The 25,499-nt window shown below is 41.3% G+C and overlaps 1 protein-coding gene and 1 long non-coding RNA gene across 7 annotated transcripts in view; one reads left to right on the top strand and one right to left on the bottom strand.

Annotated features, from left to right (window-relative positions):
• The window catches only part of LOC105671659 (rap1 GTPase-activating protein 1-like), a 101,921-nt gene that overhangs the window by 20,072 nt on the left and 56,350 nt on the right, over positions 1-25,499 (top strand). The window contains exons 1-2 of one of the 6 annotated variants that reach the window (XM_012365994.2): positions 2,064-2,236; positions 3,976-4,272. The exons of 2 other annotated variants lie outside the window; for them this stretch is intronic. In XM_012365994.2, coding sequence (XP_012221417.1) covers positions 4,232-4,272 — 41 coding nt within the window. In that variant the 5' untranslated portion in view covers positions 2,064-2,236; positions 3,976-4,231. Of the gene's footprint in view, positions 1-2,063; positions 2,415-3,975; positions 4,273-21,398; positions 22,266-23,192; positions 23,987-25,499 lie in introns of those variants that run through there. 3 more of the 6 variants (XM_012365996.2, XM_067350153.1, XM_067350152.1) reach the window with 3 other exon arrangements.
• On the bottom strand, positions 19,218-20,441 carry LOC105671667 (uncharacterized). The gene is made up of 3 exons (XR_010888696.1): positions 19,954-20,441; positions 19,753-19,858; positions 19,218-19,503 (listed from the first exon to the last, which is right to left on the bottom strand). It is a non-coding gene; the product is annotated as an uncharacterized lncRNA (long non-coding RNA).

The following is a 25,499-nucleotide window of genomic DNA, read 5'->3' as shown; positions in this document are numbered from 1 at the left end:
TTGTCCGAAGCTTAGTTTTCGAGTTATAATTGAAAATAATTTGCTACTTACGAGTCCGATACAACGGACAGGCAGGGACGGTGCAATGCGTCATGAGACGACAGTAAACACTTGACAGTCTCATTATACATTGTGCGTCCCTGCCTGCCCATTGTATCGAACTCGTAAGTTGCTACCTATTTTCAATTATAACTCGAAAACTAAGCTTCGGACAAAATTTTGTAAAAGGAAAAATCGTCTCAGAATTCGCTCAAGAATATGGCATTGCAAGGACATCAGATTATTTTGAATCACCCTGTATATGCGCAGTGGCGCGCAAAATGTCAAGATCGTTTCTTTATGATCCGTAATTGTTGCTATTAGTAATCTCTGCATGATTGTATTAATAATTTTCATATAATATGAATCTATTGTTATTCATATTATTATATTGTTATTAATATAATTATAATTAATTTAACAAAATGGCTTTGCATTAATAGCGCTATGATATGAATATGCGTGCGCAATATCCGTAGGCGATTGTTATGCATTATGCGATTATCAGTACACCTTTATCAGCGTCTCTCGCATTATCTAGCCCTACTCGTTAGACTTCCTTGTTGCAGTGTGAATGAAAGATGTATGACTGCATTCAAGTGGCAATCTTATCGAAGCACTTTGAACAACAGCAGGTCGGTCGCATTTGGTGAAAGGAAAGTAGGCGCGCTTGAGAGAGCCCGAAATTTCCCGGAGGCTTTTATCGGTGCGGCTTCCTCGGGGAGTTTACTATAAACAAATATTCCTATCGTCACGGCGTATACACAAGCGCGCACGCACAATAAGTACACAAACGCGACACACACTCGTTAAAATAATTCAACAAGTTTAATTTCTCTTTGTCCCTCTTTGTTTCTTTTTGTCGAACGGTTCCGTTAATAAATATCGAATTCCAATCGGCGACTGTGCAACGTCGTAAATTTTGAATGTCTCGGAAAAGTTCGCGTCGGAAAAATTTGTCCGATCGGCCGATGAAATCCATAATGCACTTGAGCTATCGAGCCTCGAGCGATCTTCCGCGGTCGAACAACGGGGCATACTATTAGTATATACGTTCGGTAACTGGTCTCGTGATTTTCCGCCGGTCCCCGAGTCTCTTCTCCGTGCTATTATCCCAGTCGAAAATGATCGGTCTCGTCGCGGTGTAATGGCACCGACGTAGAGGTGGACGCCTAGACCGGGGAATTCTTAACCCTAAGCTAACCTAATCTGACCTCTTCTAGGGGCAATCTTTCTCTTACAACAAATAAAGATCTTTTAATAAATAGAGAGAGGACCACCGTCGACGTTTTTAGCCGGAAAAGATACAAATTGACTGCAACAACTCGTACATAAAACCGGTTCGTTTAGAATGCAGGTCTAGGATGTTTCTCTCTGTAAATAATTTATTTATTAATTGAACAGGATAATTTTCTTTAGATATTTCAAAGTCTATTTATCTTACAAATCATGAGAAATGTTATATATAATCAAGTTATATATAATCAAGTGGCTACGTTCGACGCAATTACAGTTTTAATATAATTGACAATTTCAAAAGTTTTTGCAATTATAAAGCAATTAATTCGAAGTTGAGAATTATTAATAGAATAATTTATTTTCTTAATAAATAAAGAAACAATAACGAAGTCTACGCAAAGTTTGAAAAAAAAATTAAGATTAATTATATTCTAAATAATTTAATCAAATGTTTTAAATGGTAAATTTGAGGGTTTTTAAGACATCTTGAAGACAATCGATATTATTAATAGAGTACGCGTCGAACGTTGATAACAATCGGCGGCACTCAAAGCGCCGATTGACTCCTGAGAGATCACAAACATCTTATCGGACACGAAAGACTGGCGACTCTCGAAAGCGGCTCGCGAGTCCTCCTCTTGAGGACCTCGGGAGGAGCAGTAGACTGGTGGAGGGCCTGAGCGAAGAGAACGCGATCGAGGAGAAGGAGGTGGCGGAGGCTGTTGCGGGTGGGAGCGAGTGCCACTGACGATGCAAGTACGAGCGGGCTCGTTAAACAGTTGTTCGGCGCTTCGCCGTCGCGTCTCGCCGTTCTTCTTCTCGACGTTGTAGAGTCGATTTTGCGCGCGCAAAAAGATCTCTTGATCGGTTATAAAAAAAAACGCGAAAATATTGTACTCTCTACATACGTACGTGGAAACGTGTCGTGTCGAATCAGTAATTGAAACATATTTAAATTGTATGTAATATTTAATATACAATATTTGAAAGTGCCATACTCGAAATTATACGCGATAAAACATTCTAAATTTTGCGATGCAAAAATATTTAAGTACTTTCCTCCGAATGTAATGCAATGTCGCGTGATATCTGGATCTGATCCGGCGTTTTATCGAGATCCGCGCGATGTAAATCACGTGAGTTGCGGATGACGAATGATGTGTGAATTTGTTATTGATATCGTTGTCGGATGCAACAGCCTCGCGTAATCGAGATAATCGGGCGGAAAACAACGGTCGTCAAATGTCAAATGTCTCACGTGAATCGATTACACGAGCGACGGAAACGACGAGCATCGTGGCGTTGGCGGTGGCTAATTTCCATTTCGAGTATTGAAAGTTTCTCTGTGTCTTTTAATATGTTTGTGATACCCGCCGCGTTATTGTTCGCGCTATGAATTAAGGCAAAAGGATTTCCGCTAATGCCCCGAGTTTAATCGAATCGACGTCCTTCACAAATCCTTTTGAAAATTCCGATTCTATTCATAAAAAAAAGAAGAGAGCTGAATTTTTCATGATTCGTTTCCGAATATGACTATAGACGATTCGCGAATATTTTCGAACCTGTCCAATTTTGGAGGTAGACCAGTTTCGTGGCCTGGATATATACCATTCATTGCGATGGCTTGAATGAAGAACTACTTTCTGCGTTGAAATTACCTTCCAAATTGTGCTATAGAATTCGACTCGCTGTGTAGATAAGATTTTTTTTCACGTAGAATCATATTAAGAATATCGAAAACATGCAGAATATATCGAATATATCGCGGAGATATCACGTTTGTCACAATGCGCGTTAGGGAAAGGTTTAAATACCGGATAATTTGAAACGAGGCATGAAATTGATGCGGACACGCGCCATTGATCGAGAGGCGACACGTCGGAGTTTTTCTGTTTGCGAGACGGGGCCTGTTTCTTTGCCGGAGGATCTCGTGATGAAAAAAAACGACGGGTAAGCAAGCGGGGGGAACCCCTTTCGTGTCGCGGCGACCGTTCGCCTCGAAGAAACGCATCGGAGGAGTTAATCGATCACGAACGATAACGGGACCGACCGCGTTATCTCAGCACGTATAATCGCGAGGGACGACAGTGCACTTCAACGATACACACATACGCGCACACATTCGAGAACGTAGTGTAACTCACCCCTGAGATCGTGTTCTTACGATCTGCAAGTCGATCGTTGGCCGCCGTGCGCATCGATTCTCGGGAATCGTCGTTTCCGTCGAGAAATCTCGCGTGTCTTTTCCTCGGGGAATTTGATATCTCGATAAAATAGTTCGTAGTTCATTTAGAATGGCTAACGAGTCATGAAAGCCATTATAACGTTCTAATTGCATTTACATCTTAATTTCCCCGTATTCATGCCGTAAGCTCAGCGTTAAACGCGTTCGCCTCTCGGAACTGGCGGAATAATATATAAACCACAAATTGTGCTATAGTCTAAACATCATTTATTTATCTCGAAACTTGATAATATATTTTTTCCGCCAATTTTGTTTCATTTGTAATTTATAACATGGAAATTTTTTAAATAGAAATTTATATGGAAATATGATGTTTTAAATATCAGCCGTCGAACGATTTTTAACATTTCCTCTCCAGATTTAATACTAAATATACGGTACATGTAGCAATGTATGTGTTTGTCACATGCTGCAGTTACATTTTACATATTAAATGCTCCATGAAAATTCAGGTCTTGACATCGATCGGGTGGCCGGATAAGCGTGTGCGCTTTTCAGTGCAAAGTGACTCGCGCAAAACGCGCGCGACTTGGTTTCGAGGCATCGGGGACGTGGTACCGTTCGATAACACGCGTTAGACTCGCCCGGGATATCGGTCGTCGACGACGTGCGATTATTTCGGCATCGACGACCGGCGAGCCGGCGATTCCGATCTCCGACGGGGGGGTCTCACACATGTGACGGAGCGCGACTGATTCAGCATACGACATGCTGAAGATACGCATGCTGGATTACATCGGCGATACCGGGTGAGTGTTGTATACACCTACGTAAAACGCACACGCAGCTGAAATACATCGGGTGTGCTTTATCTTTCAATTTCGAACAGCCTTTAGATTTCATTAAGTGATTTTTAATTAGCGACGAGGCGTTCAAAGAACCTCTTTCGAAAGTTTCCAAATGATTTAGCGCTTTCAATATTTCTCTCATTTAATTCTAACTTTATACAAGGTATTTCATAATTTATAATAATTAAATTTCTAATAATTTAATTTAAACATCTAAATTTCGAAGTATTATTAGTTTTTTTTTAATTGACTTTTATTATTAAGATTATTAACTTTCTAAACTTTGAATTATGCACATTTAAATGAATTAAAAGAAATCAAATACGTTCTACTTTTCTTCTCTTCTCACGCGACGAGAGCGAGATTGTTTTGCCGAGTATTGGCAATCGTTGCGTTAGATTTCATCGTCGTGCCACGAAGAACACGCTCGTGCATCGGCAGTGAAATTGCGGTCGTTTAGGGCCTATTTCGGTGCGTGCGTGTGGTTACCGATCCCAGCCACTAGAAACCCGTGTATCCGGAATACCAATGAACGCGCCGCGGAGAACAAGGCTGATCATTCTTTCCCACTTCGGGAATATAACGACCATCGTGCTTCTCGAGTGCGTGCTTAATGCAGATCGGGCTCGGGATGAAATTGAAACGGCCTAAGAGGCCGCCCTTCTCTCACTCTCGAAGCGATATATCGAGAGCAACTAAAAGGACTCCGAAATTTATGGTGTACTTTCGTTCTTTGAGAGAGAGAAAGGAGAAAGAAAAACAGACTCAGATTACTGCTTATCGCCGACAAATTAATTCCAACATTTACGGTTCAATTGAGGACCCCGATTGACGTATTTATCCGGTTTCAATGCAATCTCTTTGAGAGAGGGCGAGTTATACAAAGTTTAGCGACGCGTGTCGTCCGAATTTACAATATCGCGATAATTCAGAATAATGTAATTGAGCTCAATTAATATCGCGTGATACCTTTAAAATAAAATAATAATTGATAATGTCTGTTTATTATAAAAGAGATATATTTTTAGATTATATATTTTATAAAAGAATCAAACTTGTCCGAGAACTATTGCAGATATATCATCATAATTAACTCTGACTGTAGAATTTATCAAGTTGATGACACACAAGAGACAAATGCCGCAAATTATGTACCACAGATCATATTATTTTCCCAACAATGTCTTCGCGTCGCCTGCTACTTGTTGCTTTTGCGACGTCCTGTAATCGCGGGAAAAAAACACGTCTGACACACACTCGAATGATGCAATTCCCTCTCCACGGCCGATCCGCTGCCATATCTGCACGGGCCGAGTCGAGAGAGTGACGCGGATATATTTCTAATTTCCTGCTTATTCCGCGCGTCAGCCCACACCGTCCGTTCCATCCGGGATATAATGACGGGCGCCTCGTGGGTGCGAAACGTTGGCAAATTAATCGAACGAGGTCGTAGGATCTCGAGCGAGCGAGCGAACAAACGAGTCGAGTTGCGAGCGAATGTACGGCACCAGCGATCATAAGGTTTCACTCGGTGAAACTTTTCCAGCACTGTATTTACGCGTGCCTTGCCGCCACGCTCGTTGTTTGCCGAGCGACCGTTGCGACTGTCCGAAAGTAAAGATGACTAGATATAATAAGAAAGCAGTTCGGTCGGCATTTGTCATTAAGATTCTTTGTGTAGAAACCGGAATACAAAAAATTGAAACTAGGAAACTAGGATACGGGCCAGTTATTTTCGCAATATACATTAATGAGTTAATAAATAAATTCCCAACGAATGATTTATTTCAAATACTTTTTTAGTTTTACTTGAAATAACACATTTTTTATTTTTTCGGAATATATTTTTCGCTTATTTAATATAAACTGAAATATATAAAGTTTGAGAATTTATTTTTCGAGTTACAAATAGGTCACGTTCAATCGGTAAAAAGTCGATCTCGCGATTCAATCGATGTGTCATCGTGCACACGCGACGCTCATCCTGCGTCCCTCGCGGCGCAGGAAGTTACGAGGAAACGAGTCAGGAAACGTGACCGCGAAATGCGTGAAATTTCCCGAGAGCGCCATTTATTATGATTTCGAAGAAAGGAGATATACGCACAGTGACGCAATAAAAGCAATTATATGGTATGACGAATGTCGATAACAGCGATAAAGTGTCGTTTGCGTAATTCATAACAATGCTTGAATCGTCGATTGAAAAGATCGCGGTATAAAATTAGCTCGTTATATTGCTGCAGTTCTGAAATATCATAATTTTGTGAAATACAACTCGAATTTAGGTCGCGAATATACATTCGTGTTAAAGAAAGATTCTTTCGCGTCAATTCGAGGTCTATTTTTCCGAGTTATGTAGATATGTGTTTTCACGAATCTCTTGGACGCAAACATGCTTGTTTTCACAAAACTGTCGGCTCATAAATTCCTGGTTGTAAACATTCGGCTCCCTGAATTCACGATTGTTCAATTCCTTTGGCCTTTACAGATCCACGGACTGATAGCGCGTGTGTGTATCATAAATTCTTAATTCTCCAACATCATAAATCCCCGTTTCCGCAAATCCTTATACGGACACGTGGCTCCAGCCCGCTCCCATTATATGAATTCTTTTATTACACACCGATGTGTCTGTTAGATTAATCGCGGCTCCGACGTGGTTTTATATTCTTTCACGTATCTCCGCCAAAGACAGATATCTCCATCTCTCGCGTGAGCGCAGCTCCTTCCCTTTTTTCCCTCGTTTTCCGCGTCCGATTCTCCTTCATAGACACGACGGAGACGCTTTATTCGTGGAAATGATACTCCGCGAGGCAAGGCTACTCGGTTTCATACGTCGGAAACTACTTACGTATACTCGTACGTGGGAGTATAGCGTGCTTCAAACAAGCACTGTAAGAAATGTTTATGTAACCCGTAAATCTAGCAATTCTTGGAATTTAGGGAAACTTTAGAGCAAGACTGTTTATCTTACTTTAAGGACTTGATGTTTCTGAAAATTTTTAATTTTAAATGAATGTTGCAAATCATAAATTCATGAGGCGTCTTTGCGCAAATTTTGCGCACTTCACTTTTGATCCAACTCTTTGTGAAATCATAAAACAAATATAAACTTTAACGTTATACTTCTACTGATGTATAATTTTAGATAATGCAAATTGTAAGTAAAAAGTATGAATGACGTTATGCTAATGTCGGAAAAATAAAAATATCAGAAGCAAGCAACCGTAGAATGTAACCGTCGCGCATAAGAAACCAGTGTCGCCTATTTAAAAAATCAGGTTCTCGATCTGTATACACGCCCACTTCCGCGTGTAGATCGTCTCCTCGTCTTGCGATGATTTGAAAAGGATGTAACCGTCGCGAGGTGAATCGTGCGAGCGACGCGACGTGGACATTTTTCGGGCGAGCTACCTTAGCGTAACGAAAAGATCGGTAAACGTAGAAGGGTAAACCTGCCAGGATTCGCTAGACAGGGACGCTTCGACGTCGAGGAAAAAACAAGATTGAAAGGCGTAATATCCGGCCAGACACGACAAACATTTCGGTGAACACGAACGGCAAACAGTTTTAAAATATTTTTAATCTTGTAAGAAACATTAACTCTCAAGAATTAATGTTAAAGTCGTTTCGCCGTATTCTTTATAAAGTCTATAATTCTTCTAATTCGAACAATTGTTTTTTCTTATTAATACACAAATTATTTTACAAGTCAAAAGCTACATCGATGCGATAATATTGCAATAACTTTTCGGTATCTGCAATGCGCGGAAAAAATACACAATTTCTGGGACACCGTATGTGTATCAACCCGCACTTTCATTTCTTTTACGTAGTCGTCAGGGATGTTCAGATGCCCGAGTGCTCCGGAGCTTTTAGTAAAAGCGTCTGACACCCTGTCGATTTTATCGAAATCCCGGGCATCACAGTGTGGCAACCCGATGCGCGGTAGCTGCACTTCAAACGTGATAATAATTACCGAGGCTGACGCGCGGGTTCGCTAAGTGCCTATATACCGTATACGTTGAAGTGGTAAAACCAGTTGCGGATGAAAGTAAGACGCGGGGAAAATCGCGCGATTAGATAATCTCTGTCGCCTCGGCCTGTCGCTTTTTTCCTCCGTTCTTGATGCTCCTGCGATTTATGTGCGAGTGACGCGAAGTATCACCTCGCAATACCGTAATACCGAAGTTAATTAACATCGTGTTTTTCATCTTTTCATCATCTCCTCTCAAAAAAAAAAAAGTTATTATAAATTTATCCCGTTTTCAATCACCATAAATTATTACTTAATCTAAAAATAATCTTTGCGGCGATATAATATAATTGCGTTATATAATAATTATACGTATTTAAAATTAGAAATTATTATCCTGAGATGAAAATTAGTTTTGTGCACCATCTTGATCCCTTTAATCTTGTGGAAGTATCATTTATCGGTAATAACGTTGAAATTATTATTTATAAGATTTTTATGTTGGCAACAATTTATAAATAAATATATCGGATGCGTCTAGCCACAGGCAACCACTTCTAAAGTTGACTATCGTGCACAATACTGCAATATACTGTGCAGTATACTGTGATCCGACGCATTCGTGAGTTCGTGCAATAATCCCTTTACACCCGCGATGGACTTTCTTCGCGTGCATGCGTGTACACGCGAATGTACGGGGTGTTTCGTTTTACTCACCTTGTTATTAGAAGTAATTTCGAACCAGGAGCACATACGACAGACATTCATTATTTCGACATTTCCGTACCAAACCGATCGATAGTAAAATCGTTCTTTTGTTTCACAACACGCCATTTGCATGTAAATTGAATGAGCTGCAGCTTAGAGCTTACGGAGCTGCGGCGTCACCTTGAGAAAATATTTCTTTAACATTTATCGCCGTTTGACGGGTGGAAGCGTTTTAATCCGCCGTCGAGGCGAGCGACGAGGACACTTGACCTTCTATTTGCGAGCCGTAGAAACGCACCATTTGTTTCGAGGTATATGCGCTTTACAAGTATGACCTACCCTTTAAGCGTTCTTGCGCGTACAAATCAACCCACCTTTGTTCCGTCCGCCGGGAGCGGCATTAATGCTAAATATCGAGGTCACCGGGTAAAGTAAATTCACTGCCGTCGCCCTGCCGTCGCACCCTGCGGCTGCTGATATCGCGATATCGATATTATCCTTTAAAAAGATCAGCGATAATCTTATTCGAGAATATCCGGAATCAAATAAAATATACATAGTGATTGAATCGTCGCCGCGACCGTGAGCGATTCTTGAATCGCGAATCTTTGCAAGTAGCGTCCAAATAAATTATGATTTGCAGCGGATATTGTCGCGCTGTTTTTAACTCTTCTAACTTAAATCGACGACGATAACACTTTTTGGAAAACAATTTTTCTTCATTATGTAGAATATGCGATAATTCACGATTACAAATAGAAATATGCCATTTTAACATCGATGCAGATACGGAAAATACGATCGCTTGTCGACACCCGGTATACCGCTGGCGCGTACGCGTGTTATTTGAAGCTGCGGCATGTTCGCAAACAACGCATCAGAGAAATATCGAGCTCTCGCCGCAGATAGTTGCGAAGAATTCGCTTTTCGCCGCACGGAAGGAGCGATCGTTGAATACGAAAGTATCCACGGATATTCTCGGCGCGTCGATCCCGCCGCGCGCTCCTAATCTCGCGACGACGCGAGATGGCTGATAGAAATCGCGCATGGAAATCAGCCTGTAAAGATATCACGTCGATGACAGCGCGTCAGACATATAAGATTGCGATAAAAAGTATTTACTGCGATTTTTATCTTACGAAAGTGTAGACCGCGAAGGAAATTAAACAGGTGGAATTATCGGCTTGGTGCAATTATCATTACGTATCTCTATCTCCTGTCGCTGGGATACCTGTTTTTATCGAAGTACGAGAAGGGTAATCTTTGCTGGGAACGATTACGCAATCGTTTCTATTGGGATAAAAGACGAGTCAAGTGCGGTTGTATCTCTTGGCGAATTCCAGGAAGATGTTCGCAGTGTTATTTAAAAATACATTCAGCTATATATATTTTTATATCTTTTGTTTTATGACGCGTCCCGTATAATAATTCTGTTGCCGAAGAAATACTCAATCGTAATTGTGTGCACGCGTATTATCACAATTGTGTATATATTTGAGGTATACGTATATATTTATCTTTGAGGGGCGAGACGCGTCTTTCCCACGCGGGACAGTTACGGATCCAGAGAGGAAGATTTTAAAAGGATAATTTGGAGATAATTAGAGAAGATTCAGAAAGTTTCCGAATTAACTCGCAGAAAGAAGAAAACCTTTATTATATTCTCGTTATAGCGAAGAAAAAAAATCTGATTATACTGGCTTTAATCCGCCGAGAGTCTCGTACTAAGTCGAGTACTAAGCTTTTTCTTTTAAACGCGAATAAATGAACAGGCTTCTTTGCGGATAATAAGACGTCGCGTCTCGGTTTCTTTGATCCCCTTTATCTTTTCGCGCGCGGCAACGCCGGTACCTCTACATCCTTCCTTTATACGTCGTTAGTCAACGTCTCTGCGGAAAGAGACATCGGCTCGGTTTACGAAGCGCCGACAGGAAGAAGGATTTCCATTCGTTTTAGTCGCTTGCGAGGAGAGCGAGAGGGAAAGGGGCGCGACAACGTTCGCACGCTCGCCGCTTTGTCGAGGTTCTTCGCCATGATGTTAATCCTGCGAAAACGACAGTGCCTCAACATTGTAGGTAGATGTTAGGCCCGTAGATGACCTTGGAAAATATTTTGATCCCGGGTTTGATTGCGCGTCAAACGCGATGTCATGGCATTAATCAAATTCGAATTTATAGTCGCGTTGGACGCTACGGGTTTAAGTATTTAGCACAGCTGAAATAAAAATTTAAAGACTGCTCTAAAGTTATTTTATATATATTAGTAGATATTTTGGTGAATAAAAATAAAATGGAACTCCCGAGTAGCTCAATTTCCATTCGAAATTAATTAAGTGATAAAATGTTGTGTAATTGTATACGAAAGCTTCAGTCGTGAAAAATTTCTTGCTTTTAATCGTCGAATTAAAGCAACAGTTAATTTTTCAGCATTTTAGCTGAAAGAAGAATTTCGTATCGAAGAAAATCTGTCGAAAATTAATTAAGCTTTCCATCCCAGAATTTATTGAACGTTAAATCACGCGCTGCATTAATTACACGTCAGATTTAATTATTCTGTCAGTTCAGGACACTCTGTATATAAATATACGCGACGACAGGGAGACTCGTATTTTACGAGCAATGATACTTATCACCCTCGCTAACTGTAATTACCAGTTCCGCTGCGCGGCATGTCTCGATGCACCTCCTCGTATTTAACTTAACCGGAAATCGCGTGCCGGAAGTAAGAACGGGAAAAACGAGCTGCGACGCGTCGCACCGTTGATATTACGGTGTTCAGATTCCTTGGCGGATCTACATATAGTGCTTTAGGTGCGCCAGTTGACCCTCGTTGAACTCCGCGAGCGTGGCAATTAGATGCGTTTGCTCGTGGCTGCTTTGCGCCGAACAATTGAGCAGTCGAGTGCAACGGCAGCTCGAAACTTGTATATTTATTCGATAAAACGTGCAATTGCTATAATCAACTCCAATAAAAGATTTTATGTATCAACGTTTTTTATAGAACTTAAATCCAAATTTAAAAATTGTTTAAAATCTACATTTGAAAATTCGGAAAATTAATGTAAGTTCAACTTTCTTCAGAATTAATGTAAATGTAATTTTTTTCAACTTCAAAATTAAATTGCTTGAATTCGTAATTTTAAAATTTTTAAGCATCAAGTCGTTTACGTCTAATTATTTATTTACAATTATCATTAGTACTTATATCTTTACTCTAAGACCATGAACTCATTTTCTCATGTTTTTTTACGTCATTATTGTGTTCTACTGTTGAATTGGAACGCTAATGTATCTTGATGACGAGCACTTTGATGCGACATAGTGTCACTATGTTAGAACATGCGCGATGTCACTGTGTCAGGACATGAAGAATGTCACTGTGGCGGAACATACCTTGAATCTATCGTCATTTCGTTCGGCGCTACGAATAGACGACGTTGAATCGAGCGTAATGCGATGTGCCAATAACGGAAATATATGGCTTCTCTTTGTATTATAGAAAGCATTGTGCACAATCAAGTTTATCTCGCAGACGGACGATGAGTAAGATCCGGACTAAGCATAGGCTCGTTTAATTCAGCAAAATACAAGCCACAATGCGTGTGAAGTTTGCGTATTATCTCGTGGAAATTTAGAGTTTTGACTTTATTTTTAATATGTTTTAGTTTTTGACAAATGAAAGAATAAAGTCATAATAATTCTCAATGGTTTGAATCCGTACGAAATAATACGCCAGCTTCACGCACTGCAAATCAAAGCATCGCGAATAAATAAAATTCCGCGTAACAAAACTTGAGATCAAGAATTTTTTATACGATTTATTATATTGTTTATTTTATAAAAAAATACTTTCATATTTTTCTGAATTAATTTTAATAGCATCTATATTTTTACTTACGTTCAGAATTTATTTCAAAGTATTTATTGTTTTTTTTTTTAATTTTGTCTAACGTTCCGTTATTAATCTACGCACACTAACATTTTTTCGAAAATTTACTGGCGCAACTGCCGAAAAAGAGGATAAAACGACGAAGTCTCTCGGTCCATTCGAAATGTATCGAGCCGCGAAATTAATCTGCTCGAGATGAACTCTGACACCGCAACGTGCGCGAAATTGAAATGATGCTTACGGTGCTTCCTCCCCCCCCCCTCCCTCCCCCGAACCCCATGAAGAAGAGACGCAGAAAAATCGCTATCCCGGCTGGGAGTTTTGTTCGCGTGCACACATCCCTTCCGCGCTCTATTAACAACAACGCCTCACATCGCTCTTTTCGGGACCACTCTATATAAGATCGTTTATATGCGGCGCGCGGATGAATAAAGCGCAAAAATCGGGTACCCCTGTGTCGCACGTGTGTGCAGCAGGTTTTTCTACGGGGCACCCTGCCGACTGACGAGCCCTCGTATTCTCTCGCTCCCCTTTCGATCGCATTTTCCAGGCGGGCGAGCGCCTTTTTGTCGTTCTCTATCGTACTCGAAAAATTCGCATTATTCCGTAAAATCGGTCCACGCGATGTTTACCAGCTAATTTTGAAGCTTTACTTACCAAGATATACTTCTTTTTTTCTTCTCTCAATTTTTAGTTTGAATATTTGAAGATGAAGTTGTTTGAACTTGTCAATAAGTTTATGAAAATAATTAGAAATATACATGTGAATGGAAATATATATATATAACAAAAATAATAGTCTTTTGATTAACAGAGGCATTCACAGAATTTGTTTACACGCAGATAACATAAATGTCTTTCGCGAAATTTTTAACAGCGCTTGCATGCTGATCACGATCGAATCCACGTTAGTTTATTATTCCAATTGTCCGCGCGTGGATCGTCCGACCCTTTTCGAAGAGTTTCTTTCGTTCCTCGTGTCAAAATTCGTCAAGCTCTGTCAAAACGGTGGCGATCCCGTCAAAGGGGGAACCAACCGAGTACCGAGTCGATTCTTTTCGGTCTTTTTTTTGTTTTCATGCATTGCGTTGCTTCACTTTTTTTCAATTTTTTTTATCCTGTATTCGATTCGCTCCATGAACGAGGGAGAAGATTCGTGTATTGTTACTGTTTGTTTGCCCGCGCGCACTCGTTTCCTGATCGGGTATTTCCGGCTCGCGAAATTGCAAATTGCTATCGGACCAGCTCGCAACCGGCGTTGCGTGACAATTAGCTATTATAACCCTGAAACATCGTAGGCGAAGAGCCGCGATGGCCTGCCGCGTTAATAAGAATTGGAGAGAAAATTTCATTTACAACGCGATTTCGCTCCGTCGCTTTTTTTTCTGTTAACAAGTTCGCTTAACTGTACTTATTAAAATGTTATATGGCGACGTTACTGTGTGTGACGCGGGTTTACGAGGTGAAATATAAAAATACCGGTCGCCCACACGCCCGTTACATTAGCCACGTGGACACGCTGGATATCGCGCAACTACGCGTTGCCCGTCGTAATGCTTATGTTACGTTAAGTTATGCAACTACCGCTCTATTGTATTTCCGTTCTTTTTTTCTTCCCTTTCTTTAATAACAGAGTCGACGACTTTTCTCAAGGCGTCTCCCAGCGGCCATTATTATTAGCGCGTGCTAAGAGAAAGAGCATTATCATACTAATGACCGCCCTGTTCGTGTCGGTTTTTATCTATATCTTTATCGCAACAATAGCGGTATTCGGCTCGTATTCAGATGCGCAGAAATTCTGTTTTTGGAGATATTACGTGAGGTACATACATCCGAGTAAAAAAAATTTAGGAAAAAGTAAAGTTATCAACTTGTTCGTAACTTTGAGAAGTTACTCACGGTATTACCGTGTATCTATTTTATCATATTATAACTTTTAATTAACGCTGTCTGACAGTCAAGAAATAACAAAAAAAAAAAAAAAATTTCACTTTTTCTAATTTTTTTTAGATTTTACCGAACTCGTTACCTTAAAATACATATTTTAAAATATCACCGTACAATTCTCGCTCCGTGATATGTTTCTCTCGACGTCGTATCCAGGTAATTTTTTTTCTGGAACAGCATTTACTCAACGGGAATCTATTCTTCGCACTGATTAATACCCGACACGATCTGTTTCACCGGCAGCATTTCTCCCTTCCGGTGGAAAGGCTTTCTGTATTCTCGCCGAAATTGTCCGACATGGAACACAATTTATACATTTTGTTGTCAGCGGGGATTCCGTGTGATTTAATTTCGATAAATTCGTTTTGAAAATTCTGTGTTCATCCGTGACGGTAGAAACGCGACAATTTGCGTAACGTCCTCTTTCGCGCGCTTGACAAATCGACAATTTAATTCAAGTTATAACAGTTTATGTAATTTTGAAATTGGGTCTTCGTGTGCGACGAGAAACCGGCCTGTTCAGCGAGCGAAGCGCAAGAATGGCGCCGCGGAAACGGGACAGGTCGCGCGAATCCATTCGCGCGAGTAGGTGAGTAGGTAGGTAGGTAGGTAGGTAGGTGGAAAGAAAGATAGATAGATAGATAGATAAGCAGATAGATGGCCGAACGGACTCGTACTGCGTGTAGGTAGACGCTGCAACAACCGCATTAACGGGTGCACCGCTCGTTCCGAAACAAATGCGCGAGATGCGGCTACCGAGCGGAATAATGCACCGCGAGCTACGGTTAATTTTCGATTACAATCACAGAGATTGAATTACCATTAGATACCGCGTAATTAATATCGCGAATACAGCACAGTGGTTGAGTTGCTTGAGGAAATGAAGAAATTAGAATGAGTTTCTGATTTAACAATATGAAACTTGATTGCGGGATAGTAAAATGATAAAATGCGAAAGTTTAGAAATTAAATAAATTAATGTAATGTAAGATACATAAAATCTAAAGCCCGTTTTGGATGATATTTAATTCTCGGCAGAATTTGAAACAGTTTTTTTTTATATGTAATAAAAAACTTTGATTTGATTTTATTTCGAATTTTTAATGATTTTTAAATGATTATTTAATGACCGTTAGCTAGACGTTCGCGCTGTTGATGCGATTTTATATTAATTATCTTATAAGATTTCTCTTTGAGAAAATACGACGTTTTATTTGCCAAACAATTTCACTGACTCCGCTCGATCTTATTTGTGTTAAACCGTCTCAGCATTCATGCATCTCGGTATTAAGTGAACGCGACGTCACGACACTGATGATTACGCATTCCTGAAGATCTATTACCGCCGTGAAGTGTCCCGCGGTCCTTGACGTTCCGCGCGCTCCCGTGCTCACTCAGGAACAATGGCAATCAGACCGAAGAGGCCGCATTGTTGCCCGTGTAGTTTACGAGCGTGCGGCACATATGTTCAAGTGTGTGCCATCGGGTATACGATACTCGCCGCATTGTATCGCACTCGTTCGGGATCACTGGCCCATCCACTACCGGTAAATCACACCGCCGTGACGTAGGTCTCTATCGTTTACGTGCCGTTTACTTCCCGATCTTTCCGCGTATCTGAATTTCTCCACTTTCACTGGCTGCGGCGATCGTGCATTACCCGTTGTTAGACTCTTATTGTTACTCGCCTCGTATTTTCTAGTCGCTATCTTTCTACTGATCGTACTAAGGAAGACATCAATTGCCATTGTGTTTTCGGAATTGGTATAATAATATAATTCTTGTCTGTAAGTTAATTCTATGGTTTAAAAATATGGTTTTATCTTCGTTATATCAATTATGTTTAATTGCACAATTGCAGTCTACTTAATATCTTTGTAAAATAAAGATTTAAGATTGAAATCAGATAAGTGTTATTCGTACTGTTTTTAATTAATTTTATTTGCATGAAAATATAAATATTTCGTAGTAACTTTTGGTAAAATAGAATTTCGAATTACTAGAAAGATGGCTAAAGAGTATGAAGCAAAACAGCGAATAATGTAATAAATACAGATTTACATATAAACTAACTTTGATTTTGCAAGAGAATTCTCTCTGACTGGAACTTTCCGTATAATCCGACAGATTACACGTCATTAAAAATGTATTAGTTTTTTCTGACCTTTCGCTTAATATTTAATTTTGCTCCTAATACTTTATTTATAGTATCTTGTTTCATTTAACGAGAAAGATTGGAAAGGTTCTGAGCTGTTTAAATATTTAAAAACGTGTTACGGTTTTTAATACGTATTGACCGAATTTTAGCGATAACGGGATTAGAATTCCACGTATTCGATCAGTCCTTCCGTCACCGCGTCGCACGGACTTTTGCTAACAGAAACGCAAATACCGCGAACCATCTATTTTACATATTCGTTCCAATCGCTGTCAAACTTGAAGATTTCGCGATTCACCGCGCTCGTTCGCCAGAGTTCAATCACTCTGTCCTTCTTGAAGTACCACTGCGGCGTGAAGTAAGTTGTGGTTGATGAGCGTTCGTCAAGTTGTAGTTCTTGTGCCATCTAAAAATGACGAAAGGATGAGGACAGAAGATCGGAGAAAATTGTAGAATAAAAAGACTTGTTGCGTTTATTTTTCTCGCGAAATCTCGCGAATCTCTGCCGTCAAATGTCGCTACAGCAGGGCGCTCGAGCGTCTCCACACGGCTCTGATATCCCGCGATCCATAAAACGTATTTGAAAAAGAAAAGAGTAGAAAAAAAAAGAAAAGAAAAAGCAAAACAACCGACCTTGGATCTCGGCCGGTGAGAATGGCCGCCGCGCGTCCACCATGACCGCGGGCAACAAGTGGAGCAGGCACACGAGTATCTTGTGCAGCGAGAGCCTACTGTTCCAAAACATGCGCCGCAACCGTATGTCCTTCACACCCGGTATCTTGGATCCGTGGGCGCGTACGTGCTTTCGGAACGTCTTCCAGGTTATCGGCCTCTGACATGACACGTAATTGTACACCGGTATCCGTTCCGCGTCCGACACGATGTTGGCTGTTCGTGTCCACTTTGAATTCTTTCTTGGTACTCCTACCGTTAAATTGAGTCTTGATTTCAATTCGATTCGACTGTTCAGAAACATTCCGGACTTTTCCCCGCGAAAGTATGTATGGCTAATTAAGAATGTGCTATTAGTGATTAAAAATACTTTCACCGAATCCCGCGCTTTGATCAAAAGTAAAAGATAATCGAAATGTTTGCAAGCAGCATCGGCGTCACGTTGAATAATTGACGGGGGATATTTTTAGTAATTAATTTTTGCGATGGCAGATTAATGAACAAAAGACAAACATTGAAACTCTATTGGAATATTTTTCTCTCTCGACGTAGAGATGTATTTATCACTGTCCTCCGTGCGTCTATATATGGCGCACGCATTCTCGATATTAAATCGCTAGATTTCCCTTTCTGTTCGCGCTCATTAGCATCGGTCGCTATTCCGCGTCGCGCGGCCGCCTTAATAAAGACGGCATTCGTTAAGTAAGTAGATTAATGAGCTCACCTCACGCTGGTCGGCGATCAGGCACGACGTCACGTAATCGGCCGGTACGAAGTCGAGCTTTTTATCTGTGTGGCAATGTATCGTGCGCAACAGGCCAAGACGCGAGCCAACCAAGAGGCCAACGGGCCCGTATACGCTGTCGGCCCAGCCCGCGATCGGCTCCTTCCAGGTCGAAGTCACGATAGACGGTCGCACGATGCACGCCGGCATCTTATGACCGTATCGCAGCACCGTATTCTCCGCGATCGCTTTCGTAAACGCGTACGTGTTGGGCCAGCTGCCGATCAACCTGCGTCCGAGAATAATATCCTGTGAGAGATCGGAAAAACGCGCGTGTAGAAGGAATTTTAAAAACATTCTCTGGCTTCTTTCCAGAAGAGAAAGAGAGCGAGAGAGAGAGAGAGAGCAACGCTCAAGCGTGAGATTTAAGAAGTAATTACAATTTGATCGAAAAGACACGAGATATTAAAATTAAATAGACATTGGATAAATCGATTATATAAATAAATAGAGATTAGAATAGAGATTAGATATTTCATTTCAATACTAGATTAATAAAATGTTTTGTGAAAAATATTTTTTTTTCTGACCGGCGCGAAATTAATTACTCGTATACTTTTATGCATCAAATATCGGAAAAAAGTATTTCTATTTTGGAACTCGCGTCGGTGTGATAGCCTCCAACTTCCTATCGTTCAAAATATTCACCAGCGTCAATAATTCATCAGTTTCCATGGGCGGAGGATAATGTTTCTCTTCGATAGATTTTATTGGCGATTGAACGAAGGCGGTTGACAAGTGAACGAAGGCCTGAAAATGTCATCTTGCGACAATCGTGAGGATTTCCTAATACGACTTTTAGATCATTACGGAGTCGTTACCTTGAGATCGGACATCTCCTTCGCAAGCAGAAGTATTTGTTTTGTGGTTTGTACATTAACGTTTACCGTAGTGCAAAGTCTTCGACTGGATCGTCGCACCGTGGAAAATGATGTTTGTGTCGAGTAAACAGTTTCGAGCTCCCGGAGATAGCTTCAAATTTGTTGCGTCCAAGTCGCTTTCAATTACCACTATTTTTTGCAAGAAATCAGGCTGCTCTCTCCTTAATTTCTCGTATAACTGAAAGTCATAACGATTAGTTTTTTAAGTGTTTGGTATGTAAGAAACATAATAATGATGATTAATCTAATATGGCAAATAAATGGAGAAAATAATGATAATAGTTATTACGATAATAAACCATGATTTTTTTTCTCAAAGAAAAGAGATTATTTTTTAAAGAGATTTTCGAAGAGAATGTCTACATTTTCTTACTGCATATTTTCATCGCGACGGGCATTGTTGTAGATAATGAGCAATCCTACTTACAGACATTTCATACAGTTGTTGTACGCGTTTGTGAGGATTCTTTCCGTTCTTTCTTATCACGAATACGTAGCATTGCGACGTTTGAGCAGCATCAGGACAATATTTTCTGTAGAAAAAGAACGATAATTGAATAGAAAATTAGTCTTTTACAAACTAATAATGAGGATGACAAAAATCACATTTATTATTAAGATAATTTACTTTTTCACCGCAGTAGTTTTTCGATTAAAAACTTCCCCAGAAAACCCATTCATTATGAGAACCTCGCGTCTTGAGAAAAATTGCGCGATTTCACTTTCCGCCGCCTTGGCTCGCGCCTCGTCGCAGAAACATTAAGATAATTTCTCACAATTATTTATGATTTACCGCGATAATTAGCGAAACTTTTATCTCTCTTAACCCATCTTTTCCTGAAATAGGAATTTCTACCGCTGCTGGCATGTAATTACGTCATTACGTTGCAAAGCATGTATTTAATATCAATGGCAGAACGCTTCGTGCATATTTAGAAGCTATAATACTCGAGAATTTACGATATCAGGTTGTTCTCGATAAGTGAACAATATAATGCCGCAATATTCTCACGTTTCACTAGTCATCGTGGTTTCTGGAATTGCACTTTGAGAATTCTCGAAATTCTCGCTGTCACTCCTATCGATGCGAAAACTTTGACTGCGAGTTATGCGCGCCTCGCGGGAAAATGAAATCGCATTGTAAGTAATGTATTCTACCTTCGACAAACGCGGTGTCGCACGATTGGCAAGTTAAATCAAAGTTAAACAATATGCGCGCGTACAAGATGACTCGACATTTTGGAATTGTGTCGATCAAACTTTCGTGCTGCTATATGTTACTATGATAGATTACTTTCATCAAATATAATTTCTGCATTGTGTCGATACAATCAATTAATCAAGGAAAATTATTGTTGAAATATCAAAAGCTGTTCTTCTAATTTCTAAAAAAGATCGAAAGTATATTTTCTAATTTGACAGCAGAGTTGCAGAATTTATAGATATAATGAAACAAAAATCCGTTGAGATAAGAGATCATTTTGTTTTTAAAAGAATTAAAAATAATTGTTACACATTAAACGAAAATACTCGAATGTATCTATCGCAAATACACGCATGCGGCGTTTCGTTAAAATCAGAGCTACGCAATGTTTAATCAAGTTTTCGCATAAATCTCCGGCATGACTGCAATTCCAAAGACACCCAGGGTGCACGGCGCAATACGGTGTACACGATACATTCACGTATAGCCTCGCGTGAAGTAATATCGCTAGAAGAGGCGCGCGTAGGTGCGTGGCTATAAAGGTGTACCACCAGCCGTTCGAAGGGAGAGAAACGCCCGGGCGAAAGAGAAAAAGACAGTGCCGAGGTGGAGGAAAAATCCGTAAAAGCGCGACGGCGAGTCCTAGAGACGAGAGAAGGAAGGAAGTAGGCGAGACTGCAATACGTTTGACGGTGAGGAAGGGGGTGCAGTGCAGGGACACGTTGCTCTCCCCCGGGGCCCGCGTCGCTCGACCTCTCTCGGTTCCCCTCCAGCGGCGCGATCCACCGTATCTCTCTTTGCCCCCTCCGGCGGGCTCCGCCGGGGTCTTACGACCCGTCGGAGAGGGGTGCGCGCGTGACGCATGCCTCCTCGTGCTCTCACACTCGCTTCGTCGGGCCGTTCGCGCGCACGTGCGTCGTCCTGCCGATCTCTCAGGATTGGTCGTCGTTGTTGTTGTCGTCGTCGTCGCCGTTCGATGCATTCCTGAGACACACGCATCTCATGACGATCACGTATAGTGTCAGATCGGTGAAGTACAGTGCCAGAGATAGACGATTCTATGCACAATCTCGTGCGATTTTTATTGCGCCGAACAATCGGTTCGAGAATTCTCGGCATGTAAGTGATTGTCTTCTTGTAAGTGCGCGTAATTACGCGATTAAAAATAAAATAAAGACTGGAAATAAAATTGACTTTTAGATCTGACGATGAAAGTCGAGAGAACGATTTTTTGTGTGAGCGATTTATCTGTTTGGACAGAATTGTGTAATATAGTGCGTGATTATCAGAATAATTGCGCTTGAACGTATTTAAGCGTAGTTCGCAGTGTTCGCACATGTAGCATTGATTTCGACTGGAAATCAGAGTGTTTCCTTCGCGCATCGCGCACAGCTTCGCGCGTGAACAAAGGCGACGCGAGACCGATAACAGTGTCGATAGCGCCCACATCGGTTTCTGCTTTCGAGATTACTCCGGTTTTTATTTCTGTCAGTGGAGCATCATCGTAGAAAGTAAATTTGTTATCGAATGCTAATCAGATCAACTGTCGCCGCGTTTACCGATAGCGTTCGATTTTGCGAATCGATTAGAAAACTCTTGCGTTCGCGCGCGGAACAGAGGTCTACGCTCGACCGAGAGTTTCGCTTCCCGGAAAAATCCGAGCGATACAGCAGCGGCAGATAATAGCATGCTGTCTTCTCGCTCGGAGAGATTACTCGTCTCTCTCGAAGTTGATTGTAAGTAACTCTATCCGCGTAAATTTAATCCGCTTCCATTTGCTCGCCAGTCGAGCCGAGCTTACGTTTATTTACATCTTTTTATGATTTTGAGCTCTGCTGTTTTTGCTGTCGATTACTGCTGGAATTTGGTCGTTCAATAGAACGTTAATCGCCTGAAATCTGCATTCCATTGTTTGAAAGATTCGTTGTACTGAATACGAGATTATTCAAAGAGAATGTGCTTATTTATAAAAAAAAAGTAATATGTTATTTTCAAAAAATGTAAATTTAATGCTGATATTTTTCAATATGCAAAGTTTACAGCGAGAGATAGAACTTTGAATTTTAGAATTTTATTACATGAATACAAATGTTTTCTGAAAGAGTTTCTGTCATTGAGTGAAAATTCCGATGTTAAGGTACCTTCTATTGTAAAGATGATTATCCGGGCTTCTGAAACCTGACATCGTAAAATTCTTTTTGCGAAGATAAAAACCTCGTTTACTTGTCATCCTTATTCACAGAATCGGAAATTCGTGAAAGGGCTATCGCGGAAGCAACGCACAAAAGATGGGTAAAGTGAGGAATTCTCAGAAAAATTATACTACCATTTGCTTTTGCGTATAATAAAGACCACACAAGGAGCATTTTATAAGCCAGAGATCAAATTTCAAGGGGTTTTTAATCACTCGGTGCAAACCACATGTTTGTAAATTGAAAATTACAGAATTAAATTTATTTAGAATAAACATTTTTCTAAAATCTATCACTAAGATTAATTCGTATGATTCTTTATCAAATAAAATTAAAGTAATGGTTTTTTTTATTTTTATATCTTTACTTTAAATTGCAAAAAGTTCCACTAGTATCGACAGCAGATCGCTTTATAAGACATTAATTAATAGAATTGAATTTCTTATCTTTGCAACTTTGTTACATAAATAGCAGACGGCCAGGCAGATTTGCCTTTTAAATAAAAGCCGATGCAATCGAAACCTCACGCGGAATCTCACTATCTGCCGCGGTGATAACGATCCTTGGGCTTATCGATCTATACGCGCGCCGAAAGCACGCGTATCTAACGAGAGACGTCGCACATCCATCAAAAGAAATATTTTCGGGCCCGCAGGCGCGCTGAGAACTCTTATCTCGATAATGGCTATCGAATAGACGAGACTCTCGAGCCGAGCGTACGAGAAAGAAGAAAAAGAAGACGAGGGACCGCGAGAATCATCGTTGCGGCGAGTCGGAGAGGCGACCTCGAGATAAGGGAGGACAGCAACGGGGAGGAGCTCGCGCCGATTGTAAATTATATTCACCCGCGCGCCACGACTTGCGGAAAAATCGGCCGTGCGCGGACGAAATAATTATTGTGCACGCGCGTACTGTCTTTTCCCCTCTGCGCGGGGAAAGGGGAGGAGGAGGAGGAGGAGGAGGGTGGTGGATTAATCGCGCAATGCCGATCGCGACGTGAGTCGAATGCGAGATCCGCCGCGTCGCCGTCGAGGGGCGGAGAACGCGCCCGTGGCGCAAGGTGATCGGCAAGGTGTCGTCGCGGCGATCCTCCGTCGCCGTGCGGAAGGCGAGAGGGGAGGAAAAAGTGAAGGAGGTGGTGGTGCGGGACCGCTCTTCTGGATGCCAGTTCTCGAGGGCGGAGTGCGCAAAAGAGCCGTGCGCAAAATGCGGATGAGAATCTGCGCCGCGACCAAGGAGTCCTACACGCTCCTCTCGAAGAAACGGTAAAGCTCTGTTTTTCTGTTTAACCTCTCTTTCTTCTTATCGCGCGAAATCTATCTTGAGGAAGTTTGCGAAACGCAGCTGTAGAAGTTGGTCGCTTGAAAACCAGGAAATGTAACTGAACGCGCGCTAATAGAAATCGTCACGTCTGATTGCGCGCGATGTCTCGCGACGCACGTGCTCCGCGGCGAAGCGTCCCGTCGTCGCCCGCGTCTCGATCGCGTCCCGTTCCAGTCCGTCTCATTCAGTCCGACGCATTAGACGTACATACGTGCTCGCGTTCCGATTTCCGTCGAACGGTGTATCCGTCCCCTTTCAACGATTCGCTAAAGCCGAGCGGCGCGGCGCAGCGCAGCGGCCGTGGTTACAGTTAAGGCGTAAGCGATCGTCATACAAAAGCGGAAAGCAGACCGGCAGGCTCAGCAGGGGGGGGCGGGGAGGGGATTTGATCAAACCCGTAATCACAATTTACGGACGAAATATTTATGGACTGTCATTTCGTAAATTACCGCGAGATTACGGCTCGTTACACGGCTGCACTCGCGCGCGCACAATATTGTGAGCGAGAGAGAAAGAGACAGTGTCCAGGCGAGACGTGTAACGGGTAGGCTTCTAACTTTTACGACGCTGTCCGTGCACGAGAAGAATTGCTGGTACGAGCGAAATTTCACAACTCATTGCGAATTCGTGAAAATTAGATTTTCGGATATTGCCACCTCGCTTTTCGAACCGAGCATCGGCATCCGGCGTTTCGTACGTGACAATAGTCAGATGCTCGGATGATTACTTCGAAATATCTTGAATATATTTATTTTTAATATATAAATACTAATCTATCATTCTAATCTCTTTGTGTCATTAACTCACTATATTATTTGAAAATTATTACCTAATATTTCATTACATCTTTGTTTACTGACCATTCTTAGAATATAGCCGTATTCTAATACTTGAGCGTTTTCTCATATACGATCGTATAGCTAAATGCCAATTTGTAATTTTACGATACTGTTTTACATACATAAATCAGATGCTTGTGACACATAATCACGCTTAGAAAAAAAAAAGTATCGGGTTATACTCGTTGGTACTCGACACCGAATGGACGAAATGATCGATACTCCATTAAGCTTCCTCGGCTGCATATATACGGCCGATTTATGCGGCAGCTCCGACTCGGGCGATTTGCCCGCGGATAGGAATAACTTTGCCCGTACTTTTAACAGGCGCGATGAAGATAAATGCGACGCGATCGCATAAGTCGCGCGGAGAACGTTTCACAAATCGTTGCGTAATCCGGTGCGTTTGCGAATCGTGCGCGATTGTCGTACGGGTGGAAATCGACCGTCGTTTTAAGCCATTGTGTCTACAAGGCGGCGAGATGTTATAGCCGGCGTATACACACTGCAAACGGAATTATAATAATTCGCGGCGCATCATCATAAATATTCATTCGCATGCAGCCGTGTACTTCGATTATTTACACAGCTATGTATGGAGGATTCTAAACAACCC

This window comes from Linepithema humile, chromosome 2, assembly GCF_040581485.1.
Source record: "Linepithema humile isolate Giens D197 chromosome 2, Lhum_UNIL_v1.0, whole genome shotgun sequence".
Taxonomy (NCBI): Eukaryota; Metazoa; Arthropoda; class Insecta; order Hymenoptera; family Formicidae; genus Linepithema; species Linepithema humile.
The sequence above is the reverse complement of the archived record's forward strand: the minus strand, read 5'-3'. Positions and strand labels throughout refer to the sequence as shown.